Below are 21913 nucleotides of genomic sequence, written 5' to 3'. Positions count from 1 at the left end.
GTATTCCATAGCGTGTATGCACCACACTTTCATTATCCATTCTTCAGTTGAAGGACACTTAGGTTGTCTCCATTTCCTAGCTATTGAGAATAGAGTAGCAATGAACATGGCTGAGAAAGTATCTGTGGAGAAGGATGTCAGGCCCTTTGGGCATATGCTGAGGGGTGGTATAGCCGGGCCACATGGTGGATTTAGTTTTAGCTGTTCTAGGTTTCCACACTGGTTTCCAGAATGACTGGGTCAGTTTGCAAAGGCGACAGCAATGAGTGGAGGTTCCCTTTCCCCACCTTCTCTCCAGCACCGGCTGCCATTTGTTTTGTTGATCTTAGACATTCTGATTGGGCTAGGCTGGAATCTCAAAGTTGATTTAGCTTGCATTTCTCTGATTTCCAGGGATAATTATGATAGTTTTATTTCTTCTTTTGGGAACTCTGTGTTCCGATCCTTAGTCCATTTTTAAATTGGGTCTTTTGTTTTCTTGATTCTGTTTTTGTTTCTTTAAACATTCTAAATACTAGTTCCCTATTGGATATTCAGATGACAAAGATTCTCTCCCACTCTGTGGGCTTCCCTTTCACTAGGTTGATTGATTCCTTTCCTGTACAGAAGCCTTCTAATCTTATAGATCCCACTTGGCAATAGTTGACCTTATTCCTGAGCAAATGGAGTCCTATTCAGAAAGTCTTTTCTTAGACCTAGATGCCATAAAGTACAGCCTGTATTCTCTTCCAGCAGTTTCACCATCTCAGGTTTCACATTGAGGTCTTTGATTCATTTGGAGTTAATTTTTATGCAGGGTGATATGGGTCGAGTTTCATTCTTCTACATATGGACATCAGATTTGTTGAAGATAGTATGTGTTTTTAGCATCAAATATGAGATGGCTGTAGTTACATGTACTCATACTGGGTCTCCTGTTTTGTTCCCATTGATCTGCATGTCTGTGTTTGTGCCAGTGCTGTGCCGTTTTTAATGCTGTAGCTCTGTAACATAGTTTGGACCTCTAGCATTGTTCTTTTTCTCAGGATTGCTTTGACTTTCCAGGTCTTTTGTGGTTCTGTATGAACTTCAGGGTATTATTTTCATTTGTGTGGTGTTTTAGTTTTCTTTTATTTTGATGTAGATTGTTTTCAATTTTAGCATTCCGTTTTTAGGCTGGAACTTGGGAAAAGCAGCTTTATGTTTATTAGGATGTTAGGTCACAGCTTTTACTCCTCTCGTCACGTGCACTTACTACTGAGAGGAGTGGAGGGGACGTTCTTACAATATTAAGTTTTGTTTTTTGTTTTTTCGAGACAGGGTTTCTCTGTGTAGTTTTGGTACCTGTCCTGGATCTCGCTCTGTAGACCAAGCTGGCCTCGAACTCACAGAGATTCTCCTGCCTCTGCCTCCCGAGTGCTGGGATTAAAGGTGTGTGCCACCACCGCCCGGCCTACAACATTAAGTTTAATTAGTTGAATACCAACAGCCTTTTCCCCATGTACATCAGCCTATAATTTGGCTGCTGGTTTGTTTTGTTATTTGATGTGAGTTTCAAGGTGCATGGGAGCCCAGGAGTTTAGGAATGCAATCGGTAGTTTAAAAATGGGTATGTGGTTAAAGAGGTAAATAGTGAAAGATTTCCGTGGAGTCACCTGCCCTGACAGCTGTCCTCTTCCTTTGGGAACTGCTCGCCTATAGTAGTGCCTGCTCCAGTCCCAGGGCATACCACAGTGAACTGCTTGATGGAGTTAGTCTTGCAAAACACTGTGCAAAAGGCCGGCACCTAAATCAGACCACATGTTTAACCTTCATTTAAAATTACCGTACACCTTTATTTGGGTTCTGGTATGTGTATATGTTGCATGGAAACTTTCCAAATTCTTTCTTATAGGAAACTTGCAAAATTTTTTCAGATGCTTAGCACACTGTTTGTTGTCTGTCACCACCCTTCAGGGACTAGCACACTGCTGTCTGTGACCACCCTTCTGCATGACCGCTCTTTGTCGGCTTTCTTAGTCACTGCACTGTGTAACAGCACCTTAGCAATTTATTGAATAGTCTTCTCAAAATAGTCGTCCTATCTTAATATATGTTCTTTAATAGATCAATACAAATTTTAGTACTTAAAAACCTGATTTTGAAAGTAGAGAGAAGCACGCTTTAATTATAGGCTGCAAAGACTTTCAAACTTCTAAAAATTATCAACAGCCCTTCCCCAACGAAGCTTTTGTTGGTGAGTTGTCTACTGATGTTTGCCACATTAGGAATTTAAAAAGTTTAGAACATTTAATAATATTCCTTAACTCATTTAAACAGTGATAAATATCTGGCTACATTGCATTATACAATATTTCAGTACAAGTGATAGCTGAGTGGTTAAGAGCACTGCCCTTGCAGAGGACTGACCGGGTTTCTGTCCCCAGCACCCATGTGACAGCTCCCAACAATCTGCATCTCCAGTTTCAGTGTCTTTTTCTGCCCTCCACAGGGACCAGGTACATGTATGAGGTACTCTACATATGTGCCAGCAAGCACTTAGACACATAAAATAAAAATAAATCTTTTTTTATAGTCTTAATAATGTTTTTTCTGAACTTGAAGCAAATCAGGATGAAAGTGTTTTGTTTTAGATATTTGTAAATATCTTTAATGTCTGTCTCAGTAAAGGACAGCTGGGTCCTCATATCTGCCTCTGCACTCAATCTGTTGCAATATGTTGTTGTGATTGATAAATCTGCAGACAATTCAACCTCACACAGATGTTTACAGTAATTAGAAAACAGAGGCATATTTAAATAGCACATTAAGCAAGTAGATGTTCTTTCATATTATTCTAAAGCTTACATTGTATTCTCCAGACGTTGGGTGCCTTCCTGACCAAGGCTGCAGTAGCAGGTCAGTCATAGCAGTGTGTCCTGAAGCAAATGTCAGGGATTGTGACCATGACAGGAGTCCACAGTCGTCAAACTTGCAGCCTTTATGAAAAGATACAAGTGTAATTACTGTACAGGTACATAAGTTGTTTTTTTTTTTTAAAGAACTACAGCAAGCTGTAGGTGTGCATTTAGTGTTTGAAAATCCAACTGCTTGTAACATCTTATTGGCACAGAATATGTTACTTTGTCAAGAAAACACGATGAAACTGTTGAGACTCTTCTCTATCTGTTAGCAGTTGATGAAAATTCAGGAAGCAGTTTGCTTTTGTGGAGCTCAGTATATATAGCTGTAGAAGAAAGTCTGGATTTTTTTCTTTTGGTAGATTTTCCTGTAAGAGACCATTACTCAGTTTCCCGTACTTCAGGACTGCTCTCAAGCAGGAGCATGCTTCTTCTTGTTAAAATAGTAGTGCGTCTCAAGTAAGCAGTCATCAGAAGCAAGGGTTAATTGATCATAGTTTCCCTTTTCTCCCTGGCTGGATAGGTCCATTTCTCTCCCCGCTGCACCTTCCTCTAACGGCTAGACTCTGCTTTCAGAGCTTTTCTGTCTTCTGAACCCAAGTCCAGAAGCTCTGTCGTTGCCTCGGCTCCTTCTCTGCAATTTCTAACACAAGGGGACGAATTGAGACGATAATGGACGTCAGATCATCTGATCTCTGTTCTTGTCCTCATGCTTTGTGATGCTGTGTTAATCCCCCAGCTTCAGCTGGCACATCTGAGGAATTAAACCCTGAACTCCTTAGGTGCCTTTAAGCTCTGAAATCTGATGGTTCTAAGTCACACTTAAAATTTTTATTATCACCTTATCCGTCTGTCTTTCTGTCTATCATCTATCTATCTATCTATCTATCTATCTATCTATCTATCTATCTATCTATCTATCTATCTATCGTATATGTGTGCACACAAGTGTGCATGCATGCACACTTGTCTCTGTCTTTATCTGTGTAGTGATTTGCATGATCATGGCATGCTAATAGAAATCAGAGGACAACTTGTGGGTTTGATTTCTCTCCTCCTTCCACGTGGACCCCAGAAATTGAATTCTGGTCATCAGGGTCACTCTATACCCTCTTACCGCAGACAGGAGTGCACCATAGAAAACTGTTTAACACATTACTTTTCACTGAAAAGTGTGTTTTGGGTGCTGGGGATTCAAACTCGGGTCATTGTGCTTATGCAGCAAGCACTGTACAGAGTGAGCTGTCTCCCCACCCCATTACGTTTGTTGTTTCATTGAGGAAACCTGAACTAAGTGGAAATCATGTTAGAACACTTTACAAGTGGATCTGTCTGTGACTGCACCCAAGCTTGGTGCAGACAAGCTGCCGTGAACATGGAGAAGTTTCCAGGTGGTGGTTTGGATGTCATGGTAAGCCTCATCCCCTTTAGCTTTAGGTTTAGCTTTAGGTTCCTAAAGGTCAGGAACCAGCCTAATTTGGTTTTGTGCTCTCAATACTGATATGCTGTCTGGACTAGAATTAATGTTTCTTGAAAGAATGAGTGAATGATGGATTCATGAGGCATTTGTGATGGACCCACAAGTGTGGGGGATGGCTGGTTTGATGATGACAAGATCAAAAATGGAATCATCCCCCGAGGCTCAAAATTTGGCTCCAAACAAGCTAAGAAAATTTGATTGAGCTTAGCTTTTTTTTTTTTTTTCAAAGTTGACTTTGTAGGTATCTGTTGTGGAACCTTTGGCTGACTAGTCTAGGTTCTAAAAAAGAACATATTTTTAGTTGTTAAGTCTGTGTTGCTGCTTAAGTGCCACCGTGGGAAAAGAAGTTATTCAGAAGAGAAAGAGCTCCTAACATCATGGGGTAGGAGCTATTGCTAACTAATTTTACTGCTGGATTACATATAATAACATGAACGAAATAGCCACAAGCTGACATGAGGAGAGCAAACAGGATAGCTAGGAAGTCAGAACACGCTGAAACAGCCAGTCTTTGAGATGGCTCAGCAGGTAAAGGTTCTTGCAGCCAAGTCTGACGACCTGAGTTCAATCCAGGGGCCCACTTAGTGGAAAGAGAGCACTGACTCCTCCAGTTGTCCTCTGACCTCCACATGTGCTCTGGGGCACAAGTGCATGTGTACACACGCACGCACACGCACACAGACAGTGTATTGAATGTTTTTAAAATAAATGGAATAAATTTGGAGGCATGGATCAGACTGAGGGAAAATGTCACTTCCTTATTCAAAGCGCTGTGACATGGAATAGGAAAAATACTATTTTTTGGTGTTCTTGGAGCAATACATTACATAGAATACATTACATAGAAACTGGTTTCTACTCATTTGTAAAGAACTTCCTAATCATGAATTTCCTGTCATGGACTCAGTACCTTGTGATTGCTGAGCTTTCTGTCCCTGGGAGGATTTGACTAGAGGCTGAGCTCATCTGCCAGGAAACCCCAAACTGCACGACTTTAAGGTGGGCTGGTGAGGTGAGCATCAGACCCCTTGCCTTCTCAAGGCCCAGGTCTTGAGAACGGAGCTGCAGTGATACTGAATGGTGGTTAAGATACCATGACGGAGCCATTTAAACAAACCCAGTCGGTGTTTAACGAGAGTCCTCTTTGCTAGGAAGAAGAAATAAGTGGAAAGAAACCAGCCGTAGTGAGTGTGTTTGCACAGCTGTTAAGGCGTGGCCGCCCTTTGTTAGCATTCTGACAGACTTCACTTCGGAAAAGTTAAGCGTTTCTGTTTCATTAAAAATGCTTCTTCCAAGACATTTCGAAAATTATTTTAAAGTAGTGAGGAAAGTCTCCCTAGTCTTACCACAGCAAAGATACTATTCCTAAGTTGTTTTTCCATTTAATTTCTTCAATTTTTGAAGGCAGTTTTTCCTAATGTAATAATGTACAACATATGAGACTATCTAAAACATTCATGCTCTTACTTGATTTCTACTTTGCCTTGGGTCTGATTCTGAAAGGAAGACATTGTTAATCAAGTCCCCGTGGCTGCCTCCTCAGGACTAGCTGTGCCGAAGCCATTGGGAGCGTCTTCTTCCCAGACACGTTCTTTTCAAACACATCTTTAGAGTTGGCCTTTAATTTTTAATGCTTTTTTTCCTTGTTCATTTTTAAAAAGAGGAAAAAACAATGAAAACTAAATATTCTTTAGCACCCAGAGATCACAGCTTCTAGCACCCTTCTGGATCTTTCTCTGTGAGGGAAAATCATGCATAATAGGAAACATGGTGCTGAGCTTTGCTTTTCAGTAATGAACTGAATCTCATCAGATGTTCGGATGCCTGCCTTTGCTGTATCTACGGGACAGATTAATGCATTCTTGTTTCATTAGTGTGATGCACTTAGACTTATTTAGATACATTAGGGGTTAATGCTGCTTTGCTTGATGTAGTTTTATGTATTGCTTGGTTCTTTATGCTAATACCGGGGGTTTTATGTCAGTGTTCACACAGAATTTTATTTTATTCTAAGCGGCCCTCATGCAGCTTATAAAATTCAAGACTAAAATTCTCTTCTAGAATGATGTGTAAGGTATTTCTCCTTTTGCTGTTTACATTTCACCTCTCAAGCTCTGGATTGCATGCTTATTTCTAAGTTTGTATTGGTCTTTTTGTTTTTGCTGATTATGCATTTTCTTAATTCTTACAGACTCCTGGCTTGTGTTCCAGCTTTAGTGCCCTGAAGTCATTTCTATTTGTTCATTTCATCTCGAGTTTTATATTTTCATCATGAAGGAAATATCTATTTTTATTAGTACCTGTAAGTGTACATGTTAGGGATTCACTGTGGTGTTCCCATGTGGCACATGACATGGGTGCTATAGCCATCCACCCTTTCTTCCACTCTTTCCTGCATCCTGCGTTCATAGCCTTCCCAGGCCCTGGTCGTCACTATTCTGTTTTTACTTATGGGAAAGAGTGTGTGATACTTGTCTTCCTGTGTCCGACTTATTTTGCTCACTATGATGACTTCCAATTCCACTGAATTTTCTGAAAATGACAAGAACTTATTCTTCTCAGCTAAATAATATTCTATGGTATGTGTTTTTGTATGTGTATGGTATGCATGTATGTATGTATATGGTATGTGTTGGGGGATATCTTTCTGTACGCTGTGAATATGTGTTGCTCTGATTGGTTGATAAATAAAGCTGCATTGGCCTATAGCAGGGCAGGATGGAGCCAGGTGGGAAAATCCAAGAGAGAGAGTAAGAGGAGAAAAGAGAGCTCGGGGAGACACCAAATCGCCGTCCAAGGACCAACATGTAATGGGACGCAGGTAAAGCCGCAGAACATGTAGCAATACATAGATTAATAGTTATGGGATGAGTTGAAGTTATAAAGAGCTACCTAGCAAGAAGCTAAGCATATGCCATAGAATTTGCAATTAATATTAAGCCTCTGAGTAAATTATTTTATAAGCGGCTGTGGGACTGCAGGGACAGGTGGGGACGGAGAAACACGTATTGCAGGGACAGGTGGGACCAGAGAAACTTACTGCTGCAGCATGTGTTCATGTGTTTATAGTATGTGTGTGTGTGTGTGTATAGTATGCATGTACATGTGTATGGTATGTGTATGTATTGGTATCATGATGTGTGTATATGTATGTATATATTTATATGGTATATATATGTGTGTATATGGTATGTTGTAATATGTGTATTGGTAGTGGGTGTATGTGTTTTGTGTTATGTGGTGTGTATATGTGTATATGTGTATGTGTATATGTGTGTATATGGTGTGTGTATATGTGTGTATAGGTTGTGTGTATATGTGTGTATATGGTGATATGTGTATATGGTGTGTGTATGTTGTATATGGTGTTGTGTATGGTATGTGTGTATATGTGTATATGGTATGTGTATAGTGTGTATATGGTGTGTGTGTGTATGTGTGTATATGGTGTGTGTGTATGGTGTATATGGTGTGGTGTATTGTTGTATATGGTGTGTGTGTATGTGTGTATATGGTGTGGTGTATGTGTGTATATGGTTGTGTGTATGTGTGGATATGGTGTGGTGTATGTGTGTATATGGTATGTGTGTGTGTTGTTTCCTTTATATTTTTTATCTGTTGAGCGCCTAGGCTGAGTCCCACTGTTAGGAATAGTGCATTGTACACATGGGCAGCAGGTGTCTGGTGTGCTGACTTCAATTTCTTTAGGATATACACTCAAAAGCAGCAATAGCTGGTCACATGGTAGTTCTGTTTTTAGTTTCTTTAGGACCTTCCATTTCCCACAGTGGCTGGACTAATTTATATTTTGTCATATTAATACTGATTGTCAGCTTGACAGGACCGGCTGTCACTTATGAAATGAAGCTCTGGGAGTATCTAGTTTCTAGATGGAGTTAACTGATCTTGACTTCCCACCTCAGGGAAGATCCTTTCTATGGTCTGGAGTCCCAGACTGAAAAAAAGGAGAAACATGGTGCAGGAGCATTGCTGTCTCTGTCGTGGGTGCATGGGAACTGCTGTTACGTGCCGTCATGACTTCCCGGCTTCCCCCTTGAACTGTGAGTTACACCTCCCTCGGCTCTTTTTCTCAGGCATGTTGTCATGAGGATGTAGCCAGTGACTCATCAACGCTGGTTTCTCCGTATCCTGTCTCACTGCTTCTTCTGGATCTGTTGTGTGTATCACCTTCATTCAGTTACAGCAGATCTTACGAGTCTAGACATTGAACTGTTCCTTCCAGCTTCCAACTTCCTAGAAAACAAGTTTTTTTAAACTATCAACTAAAGGTCTTTGGATTTCATCGGTATCTGTTATCATATCCTTTTCATGTCTAATTTTATTAATTTGGGTTGTCATTTCTCTCTTGCTCTTCTTTTCCTCTCCCCTTTCTCCTCCTCTCTGCTCCTCTCCTATGTACCTTGGCTAAGAGTTCTCTGTATTCTTGAGAACGTTTATCTTTTCAGATAGCTAACTTTGTTTCACTGATTTTCTTTAGTATAATGATGCTTTAGTGTCTCATTAATTTTTTTCTCTCTGATCTTTGTTATTTCTTTCCATCTACTCATTTTGGGTTTGGATTGCTTTTGTTTTTCTGAGACCTTGATGTGTATCAGTAGGTTAATTATTTGAGATGTCTGTGGTTCCTTTAATGTAGGTACGATCGCAGTAACATCCCTGCCCCCAGAACTACCTGGTAGGTTGTGTTTTTACTTTCATTTGATTCTAAGCAATTTCCCCCGTTTCCTTCAGTGACTCAGTAATCATTCAATAGTTTATTGGTCAATCTCCAAGTGTTTACATAGTTTTCTTTTACCCATTTAGATGTGTTTTCAATTTATTCTTTGAAAATTTCATGCATGTATACAATGCATCTTAATCATATCGACTTCCCACCACATCCTCCTCCAAATCCTTCAAACTTATGTTTGAATATTTTCTTTTTTTTTCTTTCTGTGGTTTTCTATTGATTTCTAATTTTAGTCCATTATGATAGAAGATATAAGAAAAAAATTTCAGTTTTTAAATATTTGTAAGATTTCTTTTATGGTAAAATTGATTTATTTTGGAGACAGTGCCATGAACTGTTGAGAAGAAAGTTAGATCTGTTCCCTGTGTTCAAACTTACTTTGAAGCTTCTCTGTCTTGATAACTTGTTTATTGGTAAGAATTGGTGTGTGTTGAGATCACCGTTGTTTTATCTGGACCTGTAGCATGTGATTTAGGAAACTGGGTATAACAATGTGTGGAACATATATATTTACAACCCTTGTGTCCTCTTGATGATTGTTCCTTTGGTTGTGGACGGCTCTTCTTCATCCCTCTAATTCTGGCTTGAAGTCTGTTCTATCACCACCAGTCCTCCTGTTCCTGCCTGCTCACAGCTTCTTCATGCTGGGGGAATCCCTTTCCAGCCTTTCCATTTCCGAGCGCATCTTTCCCAGTGAGGTTGGATTTTGTTTGTCGTCTCATACGCTAGTCTGCAGTTTTTAGTTGGAGAGCTAACAACCTCTTACTTAGGTTCAGGGTCAATATTGAGAGTTATTTGCTACTGTAATTTCTTGGATTTTTTTCTTGGTTTATGTGTACACTTTTTGTTCTTTTCTCTCTTTCTTATTTATTTTAGGGATTTGCCAAATACTGAGTTAAATATGCTTGATTCTTTGCTATTCTTCTATTCCTGTTGTAAAATATCTTCTGTAGTGCTAGTTTAGTAGTCATGAATTGCTTTAGTTTGTGCTCATCTTGAAAACATCTCCTTTATCTTAAAGGATAACTTTGGTCTGTATGGTAATCTTAACAAGCAGTTGTTCACTCTTCTCCATGTTTTCCTGGCATTTGGGCTTTCTGCAGAGAGGTCTGATGTTACGTGGATAAGTCTGTCTGGTATGTTACTTGAAGTTTTCTTCTGTGGCTTTCTGTGTTCTTCTTTGTTGGCATTTTTCGTATAATGTGCCTTGGATGCATGCTTTTCTGGTCATGTCTGTTTAGAATTCTAAATGCCTCTTGTAATGTTTGTTATTCCCCCTTGATTTGGAGACACCCCCCTCCTTTTTTTTTCACTGTAATTTCAGTGACTATGTTTTCTGTGCCTGTAGTTTGTATTCCAGCCCCTTTACCTGTAAGGATTCTCAGGTTTGGTTTCTAGATCATGTCCTACAGCTTGGAAACATTGTGGTCAGTGGAGTCTACATCCTGATTATCAGAAAAGAAATTCCTGATCATCAGGCAAGGGGCACAGGCTCTGGTGATCCCATGTGGCCAGCCCTCAGTAGTCTGACCAGGAAGCCCTGCTCCTCTTCAGCATAGCTGGTGTCTGTGTGCCCCAGTGCCTGGCTGCAGCTTTCCCTGATGCGCTCACCTTGCCTTCCCTCTTTGCTGGGGCTTGTATTTTCCACTTAAGTATCTCCTATGCACGTGTGAGGTGAGGTTACAACCAGTTCCTTTGGGAGGTAGAATGTGGAGGGCTTTTTGTTTGGTTGGTTTTGGGTTTTTTTGTTTGTTTGCTTTGTTTTTGTTTTTTTCAGATACAGTTTTTTCTGCTCTCCTTGGCGGAAAGTTTCATTGACCCAGGGCAGCAAATGTCTGTGGAGTCACAGAAACTGAGGTGTGCAAGGGCTCCAGACTCCCAAGTGTACAATTTCAGACAGTAGGTCCCATTCTAAGGTGACTCCTGACATTTTCTACGTTTACCATTGTTTCTATGCTTGTTACTGTTGCTCAGTATTGGTTCTTTCCCTCAGGGTTCACATTCTTTCCTACTGAAGTATATTTTCTCTTAGTAAGGACTTCTGAGTTGCAAACCTTTTCATCTTTGCTGAAAATCTTTTGTCTTGACTCTGCAGTGTTTTCTTTTCTTGGCTCTCATTTAGGTTCTTTCTGGAGAGCGCGTTCATTTGGAACTTGAGCACATTACATCCCATTTACCTCTGCTGCATTTCTTCTCTTTAGTTTAATGACTTCCTAATCGGCCTCAATATATTCAGAGGGACAGTTTTCTTACTACCTGGTTTGTAGAAATATTTCAAGCTTCTGTAGAGTTGTAAATCTAAAATGCTACAATGAATACTAAACTAAATAGTTTATCAAACTCACCTATTGTAAATATTAACATGCTTGATTTATATTAATAATTATATTAACATGCAGTCATGGGATCCCATGTTCTTTCTCTGTCCCATGCAGACACACAGATTAACTTTCTGAGCGGAAGTTACATATATCATACCCATTGACCCTAAATACATCAGTATTGTGATTTACATGTATACAGTAATTTCTTTTATTCCACTGTCCCTAGTGGGTTTTTTCCCTGTTGACATAATGTCTTTTATAGTAATTTCCTCCTGAAACACAGGATCCAATCTGCAGGAAGTCTGCTGCTGACCTGTGTAGGTCTCTAGCCTTTTACACAGAACATTTTAACCAAGTACTATGTTATGGTTTGGATTTTTTTGAGAGAATCTTACCGTGTAACCCAGGCTGCTTCTATCTAGGCTCCTACTCCTTCCGCCTTCCCATATCTGAGATTACAGGACTCCACCACTAGGTTCTGGTTAGAGTATCCGTAGCGTTGCATTTAACAATGATCTCGATGCGTCATTGTTACTAAACAAGGTTAGCCACTGTTGGTGCAGTATTGAGTAGGTGAAACATTGCTTCTTAGATCATCCTGGGGGCTTGTGATGTCTGTGTGGCCAGCTGTTCCTCCTAGTGTGGTCATGCTGAATATATCGGTTTTCTCTGCTTTTTACCCCTTAACTCCTTAACTGACACGTTGAGGAAAGTCGCCAAGCTAAGCCAGCCGCTTGCCCTGAAAACTGTGCGTACATTGCACATGGTATATTCCCACTCAGAGTACATGAATGTTGATAGCTGTTCATCCCCTGGACCATTGTCGATTAGATTTCCTAGTTTTAGACATTCTAACAGGTAATATCACTTCATTGTGGCTTTAGGTTGCATTTTTCTTCATAGAAAATGATACTGGAGCCTCACATTTGGTGCTTATTTGTCTCTGTCTTCTTTGGTAAATCACCGGTTCAAATATTCCCTCTACTTTTACTGAGCTGTTTGGTTTCTTTGAATTTTGTGTATGTGTGTGTGTGGTGTGTGTGTGTGTGTGTGTATATATATATATATACACACACAGTGTGTGTATATATAGATATAGATATCATGTATGTGTGTTGTTATAGTGATTGATATAAATCAGATAAGTTATTTCCCTCAAAATGGCTTTTTATTCACTTTGTTACTTTCAAAGACTGGAGTTCTTAATTTCAGTAAGATCCAAGACACTTCATTTCTTAACATTGCTCTAGGGAAATAATCAATTTATGTTTGAAGTTATTTTCTAGGATATTCACTATGGGAAAAGCTGGAAGCACAGAAAAACTGGGAACAGCAGAATCTACTTAAATAAATTATGCTAATCTGTGAAGTGATTCCATTTTAAAGGATTTGGTACCAGAGTCTGTTGCTTTAGGTTTTTATCACAGTGAGGCGGGAAAGCTCATGGAAGTCAGGTTATACACTGAGATATTGACATTGATAATTCCTAAGAAGTGAGATTATAGCTACCTTATATTTTCCCTTTTTCTATGGGATTTTATGTTTTGTTCAGAAGACCTTTTTGTCTAGAAGGTAGGCAAATAACTATTTATTTGGGGGAAAAGAGTGTTCTTTTCAATTCTTCATAACCTCGATGATGCACGTTCAGAGACCATGGGAACAGCCGCCAGTTTCCCGAGTGGTGTTCCAGTGCACATGCTCCATCTGTACTGTTTGCCCTTAGTACCTTGGTATTTCTTCCCAGCACTGATTTCTGGAAGCCCTTCTGTTACCAGTTCTGCCTTTTGGTCCCTCAAGTGACTGTGTGCTGTAGGCAAATGTGTAAGGATGATCACCCATCATCAGGAAAAGCAAGGAAGAATTAACACGCTAGACATCTTACTAATGGATAGGGAGCCTGTTTCCTGGCTTGTGTTACGCTCGTGAACACTAAACTTAGCCTGGTTTTTAAGACTTGTCAGTGCTACCAAGATGTCGCCTGGCACGTCTAAACCCTGTGTCTGACTGTTGGTTTTGTTGTTACTACACAAAGGAGCTATCAAAAAACCTCGAGCTAAGCACTAACAGTTTCCAGCGCAGTTGCTTGCTGAGCGGAAAAGGGCATTTGAGGCTATGATGAAAACAAGTTCTTCAAAAGGAGCTGCAGCGGCTCTATCACAAGTTAAAGGTGAGCATGTTCTTTTAGACCACATTTATTATTTCTATTATTATTATTTCTCCTGTCATATAAATTACATGAAAACCTCGTATTTTTTTAAAGAACTGGTCACTATTCATATTTATTACTGTGTAATTCACAAAATTCTGGTACTGTATGTGTCACTTAGAAGAGCATTATTACTATAATTGCTATAACAAAGTAAAGTACCGTGTATATGCCAATCGCAGCAATGTAAATGAAATAAATTTTACAAAATTCTGCAAGAGAACCATGGGAATGAGCATGTGCCTCACACTCCTCAGTGATCCAGTATTATTCTTCACATGACCCCAGGACTGCCTACTTTTAAAAAGTTGAGACCCCCTTCATTTTGTTTAGAGGAAACCAATTCACATTAGTTAATTGTATTAAGCATGTTTTCATTTTCTGGAGGTCATTGATGGGTTGGAATTTTGTTCAGGATTCTACAGAATTATGTACAACCTTATATAGTTTTCTCTTTGATGTTCAAGTTCTCAGAAAAAGGCATTATTCCCATAGTGTGAAGATCTCTTGGTTGAAAAACATGCTCTTGATTTTTAAGTCATTAATAGCCCAAACACACACTTAAGAGAGACTCTACTTTGTCTCTGTGGCTAAGCCTGGATCAGAGAGCCATTACAGCCCTGTGGGGGAGGAGTGGAGCTTGTGGTATTTTCTCCCCTCCCCCTTCTCCCATCTCTCCCCTTCTCTCTGTCTCCCCTCCCTCTTTCCTTCCTCCTCTCCCCCCTCCACTTCCCATCCTCCCCCTCCTTCTCTTTCCCTCCTAGGAGATTTTTCTTCCTCTAGTTTGATAGTTACAATGAGAGCTGACCTAGAAATATTCCAATTTAATAAAGAAGATATTGGTTATCATACTGAGAGTGTTTAATTTCAAACTGATTATCTGCCTTTCTTGTATTGGGTTTGATTTCAGGAAAAGGAGAGAGAATTGGATATAAAAAACATATACGCTAATCGTCTGCCCAAGTCCTCTCCAAAGAAAGAAAAGAAGTTATTGCAAGAAAGCACGGTACGGTAGCCTTACTGCTCACCGGGGCTGTCAGTCATAAGGGTTCTAAGTAAGAAAGGGAAGGGAAGAGCCCCTTGGAATAGATTTGGGTTGATTTTTGCAAATCAGCGTTGCTAGTAATCAGTCTTTCTACTTTTGTCTTTCTTCAGGAGAAGTCGTTAAAATCATGTTTGGGGGGGATGGAGAGATAGTGGGGGAGTGTGTGGGGTGGTTAAAAGCACTTTATGATCTTCCAGAGCGCTCATGTAAGGCGGCTCACTGTGACCTGCTACTACTCCAGCTCCAGGGGATCTGATGCCCTCTTCTGGGCTTCCTGATCACACACACGTGCATGACACACAGCACAGAGACAACCCATGCACATAAATTTAAAAAAAAAAATAGAATTTAAAAACTAAAAAAAAATACATTTTATGCAGCCTTTTAAAAATGCCTATATGTTCCTGTGTTGAAGCATCCCAAAATGTTGTGTTAGTGTACAGCTTTTCTGTTATCATTAAATAAACTTAGTTTTAATAAAAGGTTAAAACCCTTCTTATTGCAATTTTGATAACATAAGTATGTAATTGCTCCAAGTATTGAGCACCGAGCTAGCTGTAACAATTGTACTCTTTACTGCTGCTGTTCTCGTCATTCCTTCCACTTGCTGGCGTATTTTAAATCGAATCCCAGATATTATTTCACTTCACTTACTCTTTGTATTATTGTGCAGTTTTACTTCTCTTAAACAAAGTATAATTCTCCTATGAATTAGAGAAATCTTAAAGCGTTAACTTTGCAAAAGATTATTAGCATTTGTAGTATAATTGTCTTCAAATCACATAATTGCTAGTTCATCCTTCATGAACAAAGTGTGCGCTCTCCTTTAGATGACCATTGCCAATTGAATATGTGTCAACATTATTCAGTGGGTTAGAAAACTTGTTTCTGACTTTTTGGCAGTATCATGCCAGAGTGACTTTACAGACCTGTGTACAAAGGGAGTACAGACACTGAAGACTTGGAGCTGGAAGAGTTTCCCATCACACCACAGACAGTTCTGTGTTACGAAAACAAATGGAATGAAACAGAGTATCTTTCTTCGGTGAGTTCAGCAGGATGCCCCAGAGCCAAACTCCAGGAAATCTGTTTTCACAAATGTGGTCAGAAGTTCCATGCATATTTCCCACCTCTCACTGGTCTGTGTCCTCTGGGGAAGTGTGCTAGTTACCTTTCTTGTTTCTGTGACCAAATATCTTATAAGGTTCAGCCCAAGAAAGAATCGGCTCTTTCTGGCTGTTGGTTTGAAGGGGATGTCATCCATTATGGTGGGGAACGGGAGACAGCTGGTCATATTACAGTTAGTCACGAAGCAAGAGATGAATGTGGATGCTCAGCCAGCTCTCTTCTTTTTCCCTTTCAATCCCCAGCCATTGGGTATGTCCAGACACATTCATCGGGGCCTCCTCAGTTTTTTTTTTTTTTTTCCTTTAAGATTTATTTATTTTATGTATATGAGTGCTTTATCTGCATGTACACCTTTATGCCAGAAGAGGGCATCAGATCCCACTCATAGATCATTGTGAGCCGCCATGTGGTTGCTGGGAATTGAGCTCAGGTCCTCTGGAAGAGCAGCCAGTGCTCTTAAGCACTGAGCCATCTCTCCAGCCCTCCTCAGTTCTTAGAGATACACTCAGATGTGTATCTCCTCCTAGACAACGGATTCTAAGCTGACAATGAAGATTGCCCATCTTGGGGGCTAGCAAATAAGTTTATAACATTATATGATTTAAAATGCTATATAATTATTAGAGATTTAGACATAATGTAGATCTGAAAGATTCAGTGTGGCTTTCAATGCCTGTGTTCTATAATTCAACACTATCTTAGTTGGCTACCACAGCTGGTTAATAGCCATTTCTGGTTAGGTAGATTAGTCAGATTTTGTTATAAAAGTACACAAACCAAGCTACTTTTACAGCTTACCTCATCACAATTTTATATAGGTTGTTGGTTTTATTTTCATTATATTGATTGGTTCTGATATATCTTATAATTTTTTTATAATATAAAAGTTTTTTCTTTAAAACTTTAGCTCAATTAAGAAATAATCCCTTTTGAAGCATCTTTCAAAACATGATAACTGGACTTATTAAGTGAAGATTTGATTTAATTTCTAACTTGGTAATCATGCTTAATGGATGATCCACCATGTTGAAAAGACTATTTTCCCCTTTCTATATGAATTTGCATTTTTGAAATGCATAATAGTACTGGAGTACCACGAGCAAAGCGAGCGTGAGCAGAGATTCTACATCCAGCTTTGGAAAAGAAGAACCGGCAGTGAAGATCGGAGGAGGCTCTGGCAAGCAGGAGGCTTCGGGGAAGCCTGAGAGGGGTAAGAGTTTGTCTAAGCAGTTGGTGGGGCTGTAAGTGAGCAGGGAACCGGAAGAGGCGGAGACAGCAGCGGAGGGCGTACACTGGAGTCAGAACAATTGAATGGAGTTACAAAGGAAAGAGAAGGAAGACGGAAGTTGCTGTTGGGGCTTGGGAATTATGAATGAATGAACTCCAGAGAATTTAGAGGAAGCGATGTTTAATCACAGAGGGGAACTATTCCTGGAACTAAATGAAGAATTAACAAGAGAGCCCTTTCTTGTGTTGGCCTTGATCTCTAGGAGTAGCTGAAACACAAAAATCAGTGATCTACAAGGCCCTGAATATTCCTAGAATTGTTTTACTTTAATTTGTAAGTCTTAATAACATTGCTCATAAGTTCAGAGAAAGTTCGCATAGTTTCCATCTGGATAGAATGTGCTAGAGGTGTGGGCACCGGGAGTCCCGACTAAGTTTCGTATCCCATTAGTTCGGTGGTAGTTGTATAAGAGAAATCTTTCAAGTTTGTCTGTTTGTTTTAAGCTGAAATTCATGGAACAGAAATTTGTGATCCAATTGAAGTTGTTAACATGCATATTGGATGGAAATGATACTCATATCACGTTTGGCCAGAGGCTGAGCAAGGTGCTTTCATGTGTTAAACCACAGGATGGAAAATTGTTATGGTCAGTTCATTTTAGGGAACAAGAAAAGGAATTAAATAACAGAAGACCATGGCTTGGTCTCTTAGGCTGTCTCCTCACCTCCTGTTCTATATGCGGTGATCTGATATCAGAATGATACATGTATGCCATTTACTGATATTTTATTTTAAATATAAAATATTTATGATATTTCAATATTTTTAGTTCTTTCACTTGAAAAATGATTTCAAAATTAGAGGAAACTGCCAAGAATGGGCAAAACAAAACCGAGCCTTTCAAATGAATTCTGCACATCATGGCTGTGCCCTTTCCCGGGCACAGACCTTTCTCACAGTTCTCCGTCACAGTCCCCACACTCGAGGAGCTTTAACTCGGACATATTTAGTTCATCTGTTGTCCACATTGTGATTTTGTTGGTAAACACAGGATTGTTCTGGAAGCATTTTCTTCTCTCAGAACTTCTCTCAAATTGTGTTTAATTCTCACCTCTAGGGTCGTTTTTACTGTGGAGTATTTTTGCTTATGTTTTTTTTTTTAGTCTATGCAATTATTATTTTTGATAAGAACATACCTTTTTTACAAAAAAGTTAGGATGCTCTTCATTTGAGTTGTAACTGAGATTCTCTCTTGACTTGAGTGAGCACACTTGCTGTTGGAGTTCGGAGTAAGGGATGCTTTCTCAGCCAAGGATTTGTTTAAATTCCTTGTTCTTTCTGTCTCACTGCACACCATGAATTGTACAGCACTCCATGGAGACCCTTCCTACTGCTACACTGAAGATCAGTGTGCGGGATGTGGCTCTTAAGTGTGGTCCTTGTTAATTACTTTCTAACCCAGACTGTCCAATGTGGAAACAAAGTATTATGATGTCCAGTCTACCTATCTTTGAGTGTCAAACATAGAGTACAAGACTTTTTGCTGAGTTTTCCTATTTAGAAATACTTACTATTATAAAACTCCTCTTTTTAAATTTCATTTTATACAGAACGAGAAAGAGAAGAACTTGATAAAGTGAAGAGTCAGTCATCTTTGCTAGGAAGAGCAGAGAAGCCAGCACTGGACACCGGAAGGTTCCAGATGGAAACGTCTCAAACTCAGAATGCTGATAAACTCGAAGACGAGGCAGAAAGACTAAAAGACAGAAATGCTTCTTGCCAAACTGGACGAAATCAACCAAGAACTCCAGGATCCGCAGAACCTCAACCGGCCCCCTTTGCCCTTGCTCCCCAACTTTGAATCAAAACTGCTTTCTCCAGACAGAAGCCCCCAAATCATACACATTCTCCGAGTCTTCAGACAGAATTAAACGGACATCATTTGTCAGACATGAGTTTTTTTTAAGTCCCAGAGGAGAAAGGCCGGAGCCCAGGACCAATTTCGAAGCCCGGGCCCTCCAGATGAGTTTGCATTTGGTAGCTAACGTGCCTTCGTTTGCGAAAATGTCAGGGAAGTCCAATCCACTTAGCCAAAAAAGTAGCCTTTTAGATTTCCAGAACAACAGTTTTGGAAAGCCGAGGAAGGACAATGTAGATTTCATTTTGAGGAAGGAGAAGAAGGCGAACCTGATGGAGGAAGCTGTTCGGTATCCAGTGCCGGCGCCGGCGCCACCAGCCGTCTCCTCCAAGAGCGGTGGTGACCCGAACTTTCTGGCTGCCGGCAGAGGAGACTTGGACCCTCTTCATTTCCCCTCTGGGGATAAAAGCAGCAGAGTCCGGGAGCCTGATGGTGAAGATGAAGACTTTTTCCACAGCGAGGAAGAAAGTTTTTAATCCAACATGCGCCGCGGCCGAAACACACAAGCAATAAGCCAACAGTCAAAGCTGCTGACCCTGTTGATGAGGACATTGAAGAGGTCACACTCCGATGACTGACAGGAGCCCGCAGTATATATATATTGTGTGTATATATTTTAAATTGTAAATATTAAAGGATTTTAATACAGTATTTATTACAAACATTTTAACTTTGAATGGTAAAATAGCCTTATTAGGGAATAATTCTTAGGCAGCTAAATGTGGCACAATTCAACAGATAGTGCCATACCACATAGCCAGGTTGCTAAGAATGCCTTTTTTGTTTTGAAATGACCCAAAAGGAGAGTTGTTGCTTCCCTTTTTTCTGTTTGTACAGCTGGTCTCACTCACTGAGCTGGCCCCTGTGGGAAGTTTAGCCTCACTAGAATCTTTATTTCCTACTTTTACCTCTGTTTATTTTTGGTCAGATCTCACTGAGCCTAAGTATTGTCTTCCCACTGATGGTTAGATGGAAATTAAAGGTCTCCGGTGAAGACCCCAGTAGCAGAGGGTGGAGGGACGTAGGAGCTGTGCCCGTGTCTGAGGTGACAGTCAGACCACTGCTGAGTGCTTCCTCTGGAAATACCCCCCCCCCGGGTGTTTGGGGCGTTTACCAGGTGTGTAATGAGGTATTACTCCTGAGGAGCAATCGGTACTTGTCAGTTACAGTCCTGGAATTACTCACTGCTGCTCTGCTGGCCACTTAGGTGGGTCACGGGAGACATTTTTTCCCTCTACGGTGCCCCTCTGCGTGGCTCCAGGAGGCTTGGGCACAGTGTCATGCCCTCCCTTTGTACACTCTGTATTCTGGTGACCGGTGGAAGATTCCCTACCAAATACAGGAAGCAGAAGAAATGTCAGCCCAACACAGAATGATTTTCAACTCAATTATGTTTCCAGAGCCCTATTTTTGGAAGTTTTAATACATAATTTTAAGATTTGAACTTGTGCTCAAATCCAGGAGACAGAAGTGTGATACTCTTGGGTTTACAGGACTGATGTTGAAGCAACCGTGGTTAGAAATGTTTAGAATTGGGACACCTACTGTGCCGAGTAGACGCAATAGCTTTCTGTTGAATGGCACAGTTTCCTTCCACTTAGTTCAAGCCAGACGCAGAGGCATTTGCTAAATAGGACTGGTCCTCTGGACATACCAGCCAAGGAGAAACGCTGTATGTGATGGCGTAACCTGAGCATCGACCATCTGTTGTTGGTGTGGGTCTTATGCTAGCTAGGCATTCACACTGACTGGGGGCAGGAGTTCCCATGGTATCTGGGGTTCCTCTAAATGCTGATAAGACATTACCTGGTTAGGTCTCTCATTCCAGCTGCACAGCCTGCTACCTCCTGGATCGGCTTCTTGTCACTTATTGGGAACAGACTCCTTAAAAGTGCTAAATAATATTTAAAACTTTTCTCAAAGAGGATTTTAGATCTTCTGTGATAAGCAATTACTATATTGCAAATCATTGTAATATATGTAAAACATGTTATTTGTGATACAGTTCTTGATAAAAAAACATTATGCAATGTTAATTTTGTTTCATGGCTACAAGTTTTCTACAAAGTATTCTAATTTTAAATGTTTTTAAACTTTTTCAAGAAAAATTTTTATTCTTTACTTTAATTGGATTTATGCCTTTTTTTCTACCTGGAAGTCTATTTAACCCAATGAGCAAAGAATTATTAAAATTAAAACAAATTAAGTTAAAAGCTTAAAAGCATTATGATGTTTAGTATTAGAATTGGATATTAAAATGTACAGAACTTAGAGAACAAATCAGTTTTTTCTAAATGTCAAGTTAAATTTATTTGTACTCAGACCTCTTACTAATAAAAATTTAAAAGACACTATGACTCTTTATTTGAATGATACTTTATATTTAGGAGATGTCCAGTGGAAGCAGGATCTGGAAGATTTTTACCTCATCATTCACATATGTTTTGTTCAGTAGTTTTAGTTGAAGCACAGAAATTTGTACTAACTCAGGATAGACATTGTGGCAGTCTTATCAGATAATTATAGTTCCAATTAATCTTTTCTATCTTAATAGCTATTGTAATGACACGTATCTCACAGGGTAATAAAGAGGGGGTGCAGGCAGGGGGTGTGAATTGAATTGTAAATACGGGCCTGTTTCCGATCATCTTCACTTCATATTCTAAGCTGGTGTCCCTGGCTGCTTGGGACACAGGGAAGGGAAATATACACCCTGATAATGATGTGAATGCTTTAGAAGTAAATCACTGTAATTGGCAACAGAGAATACCTGTAAAACCTTTTCTCTCAGCTTCACAATACATACCCTTCTCATATGAAAGTCTGTTTTTGAAAAAAAAAAAATCAATTGAAAGTGCTCTTCTCTCATTGAGGGCACCCTGCCTGTATTAGTGGGTCGAGAGTGTGGCTCCTTGTGTCTATGGACTATGGCTTCCTCAGCTCCTAATGGTCCTC

The 21913-nt window shown here is 39.9% G+C and overlaps 1 protein-coding gene across 1 annotated transcript in view; it reads left to right on the top strand.

The window, feature by feature from the left end:
• Positions 1 to 19552, top strand: part of Lca5 (lebercilin LCA5) — a 50195-nt gene extending 30643 nt beyond the window's left edge. Inside the window, 15 exon segments of the mRNA XM_037208235.1 lie at positions 13466 to 13505; positions 13508 to 13553; positions 13555 to 13600; positions 14550 to 14627; positions 14630 to 14645; positions 15588 to 15635; positions 15638 to 15729; positions 16896 to 17022; positions 18651 to 18799; positions 18801 to 18929; positions 18931 to 18968; positions 18970 to 19042; positions 19044 to 19082; positions 19084 to 19446; positions 19449 to 19552. Coding sequence (XP_037064130.1) covers positions 13466 to 13505; positions 13508 to 13553; positions 13555 to 13600; positions 14550 to 14627; positions 14630 to 14645; positions 15588 to 15635; positions 15638 to 15729; positions 16896 to 17022; positions 18651 to 18799; positions 18801 to 18929; positions 18931 to 18968; positions 18970 to 19042; positions 19044 to 19082; positions 19084 to 19446; positions 19449 to 19532 — 1368 coding nt within the window. The 3' untranslated portion in view covers positions 19533 to 19552.
• The last annotated feature ends 2361 nt before the right edge of the window (positions 19553 to 21913 follow it).

The sequence above is a fragment of the Peromyscus leucopus genome, chromosome 7, assembly GCF_004664715.2.
Source record: "Peromyscus leucopus breed LL Stock chromosome 7, UCI_PerLeu_2.1, whole genome shotgun sequence".
NCBI lineage: Eukaryota > Metazoa > Chordata > Mammalia > Rodentia > Cricetidae > Peromyscus > Peromyscus leucopus.
Note: the sequence above shows the minus strand (reverse complement) of the source record. Positions and strands in the feature narration are given on the sequence as shown.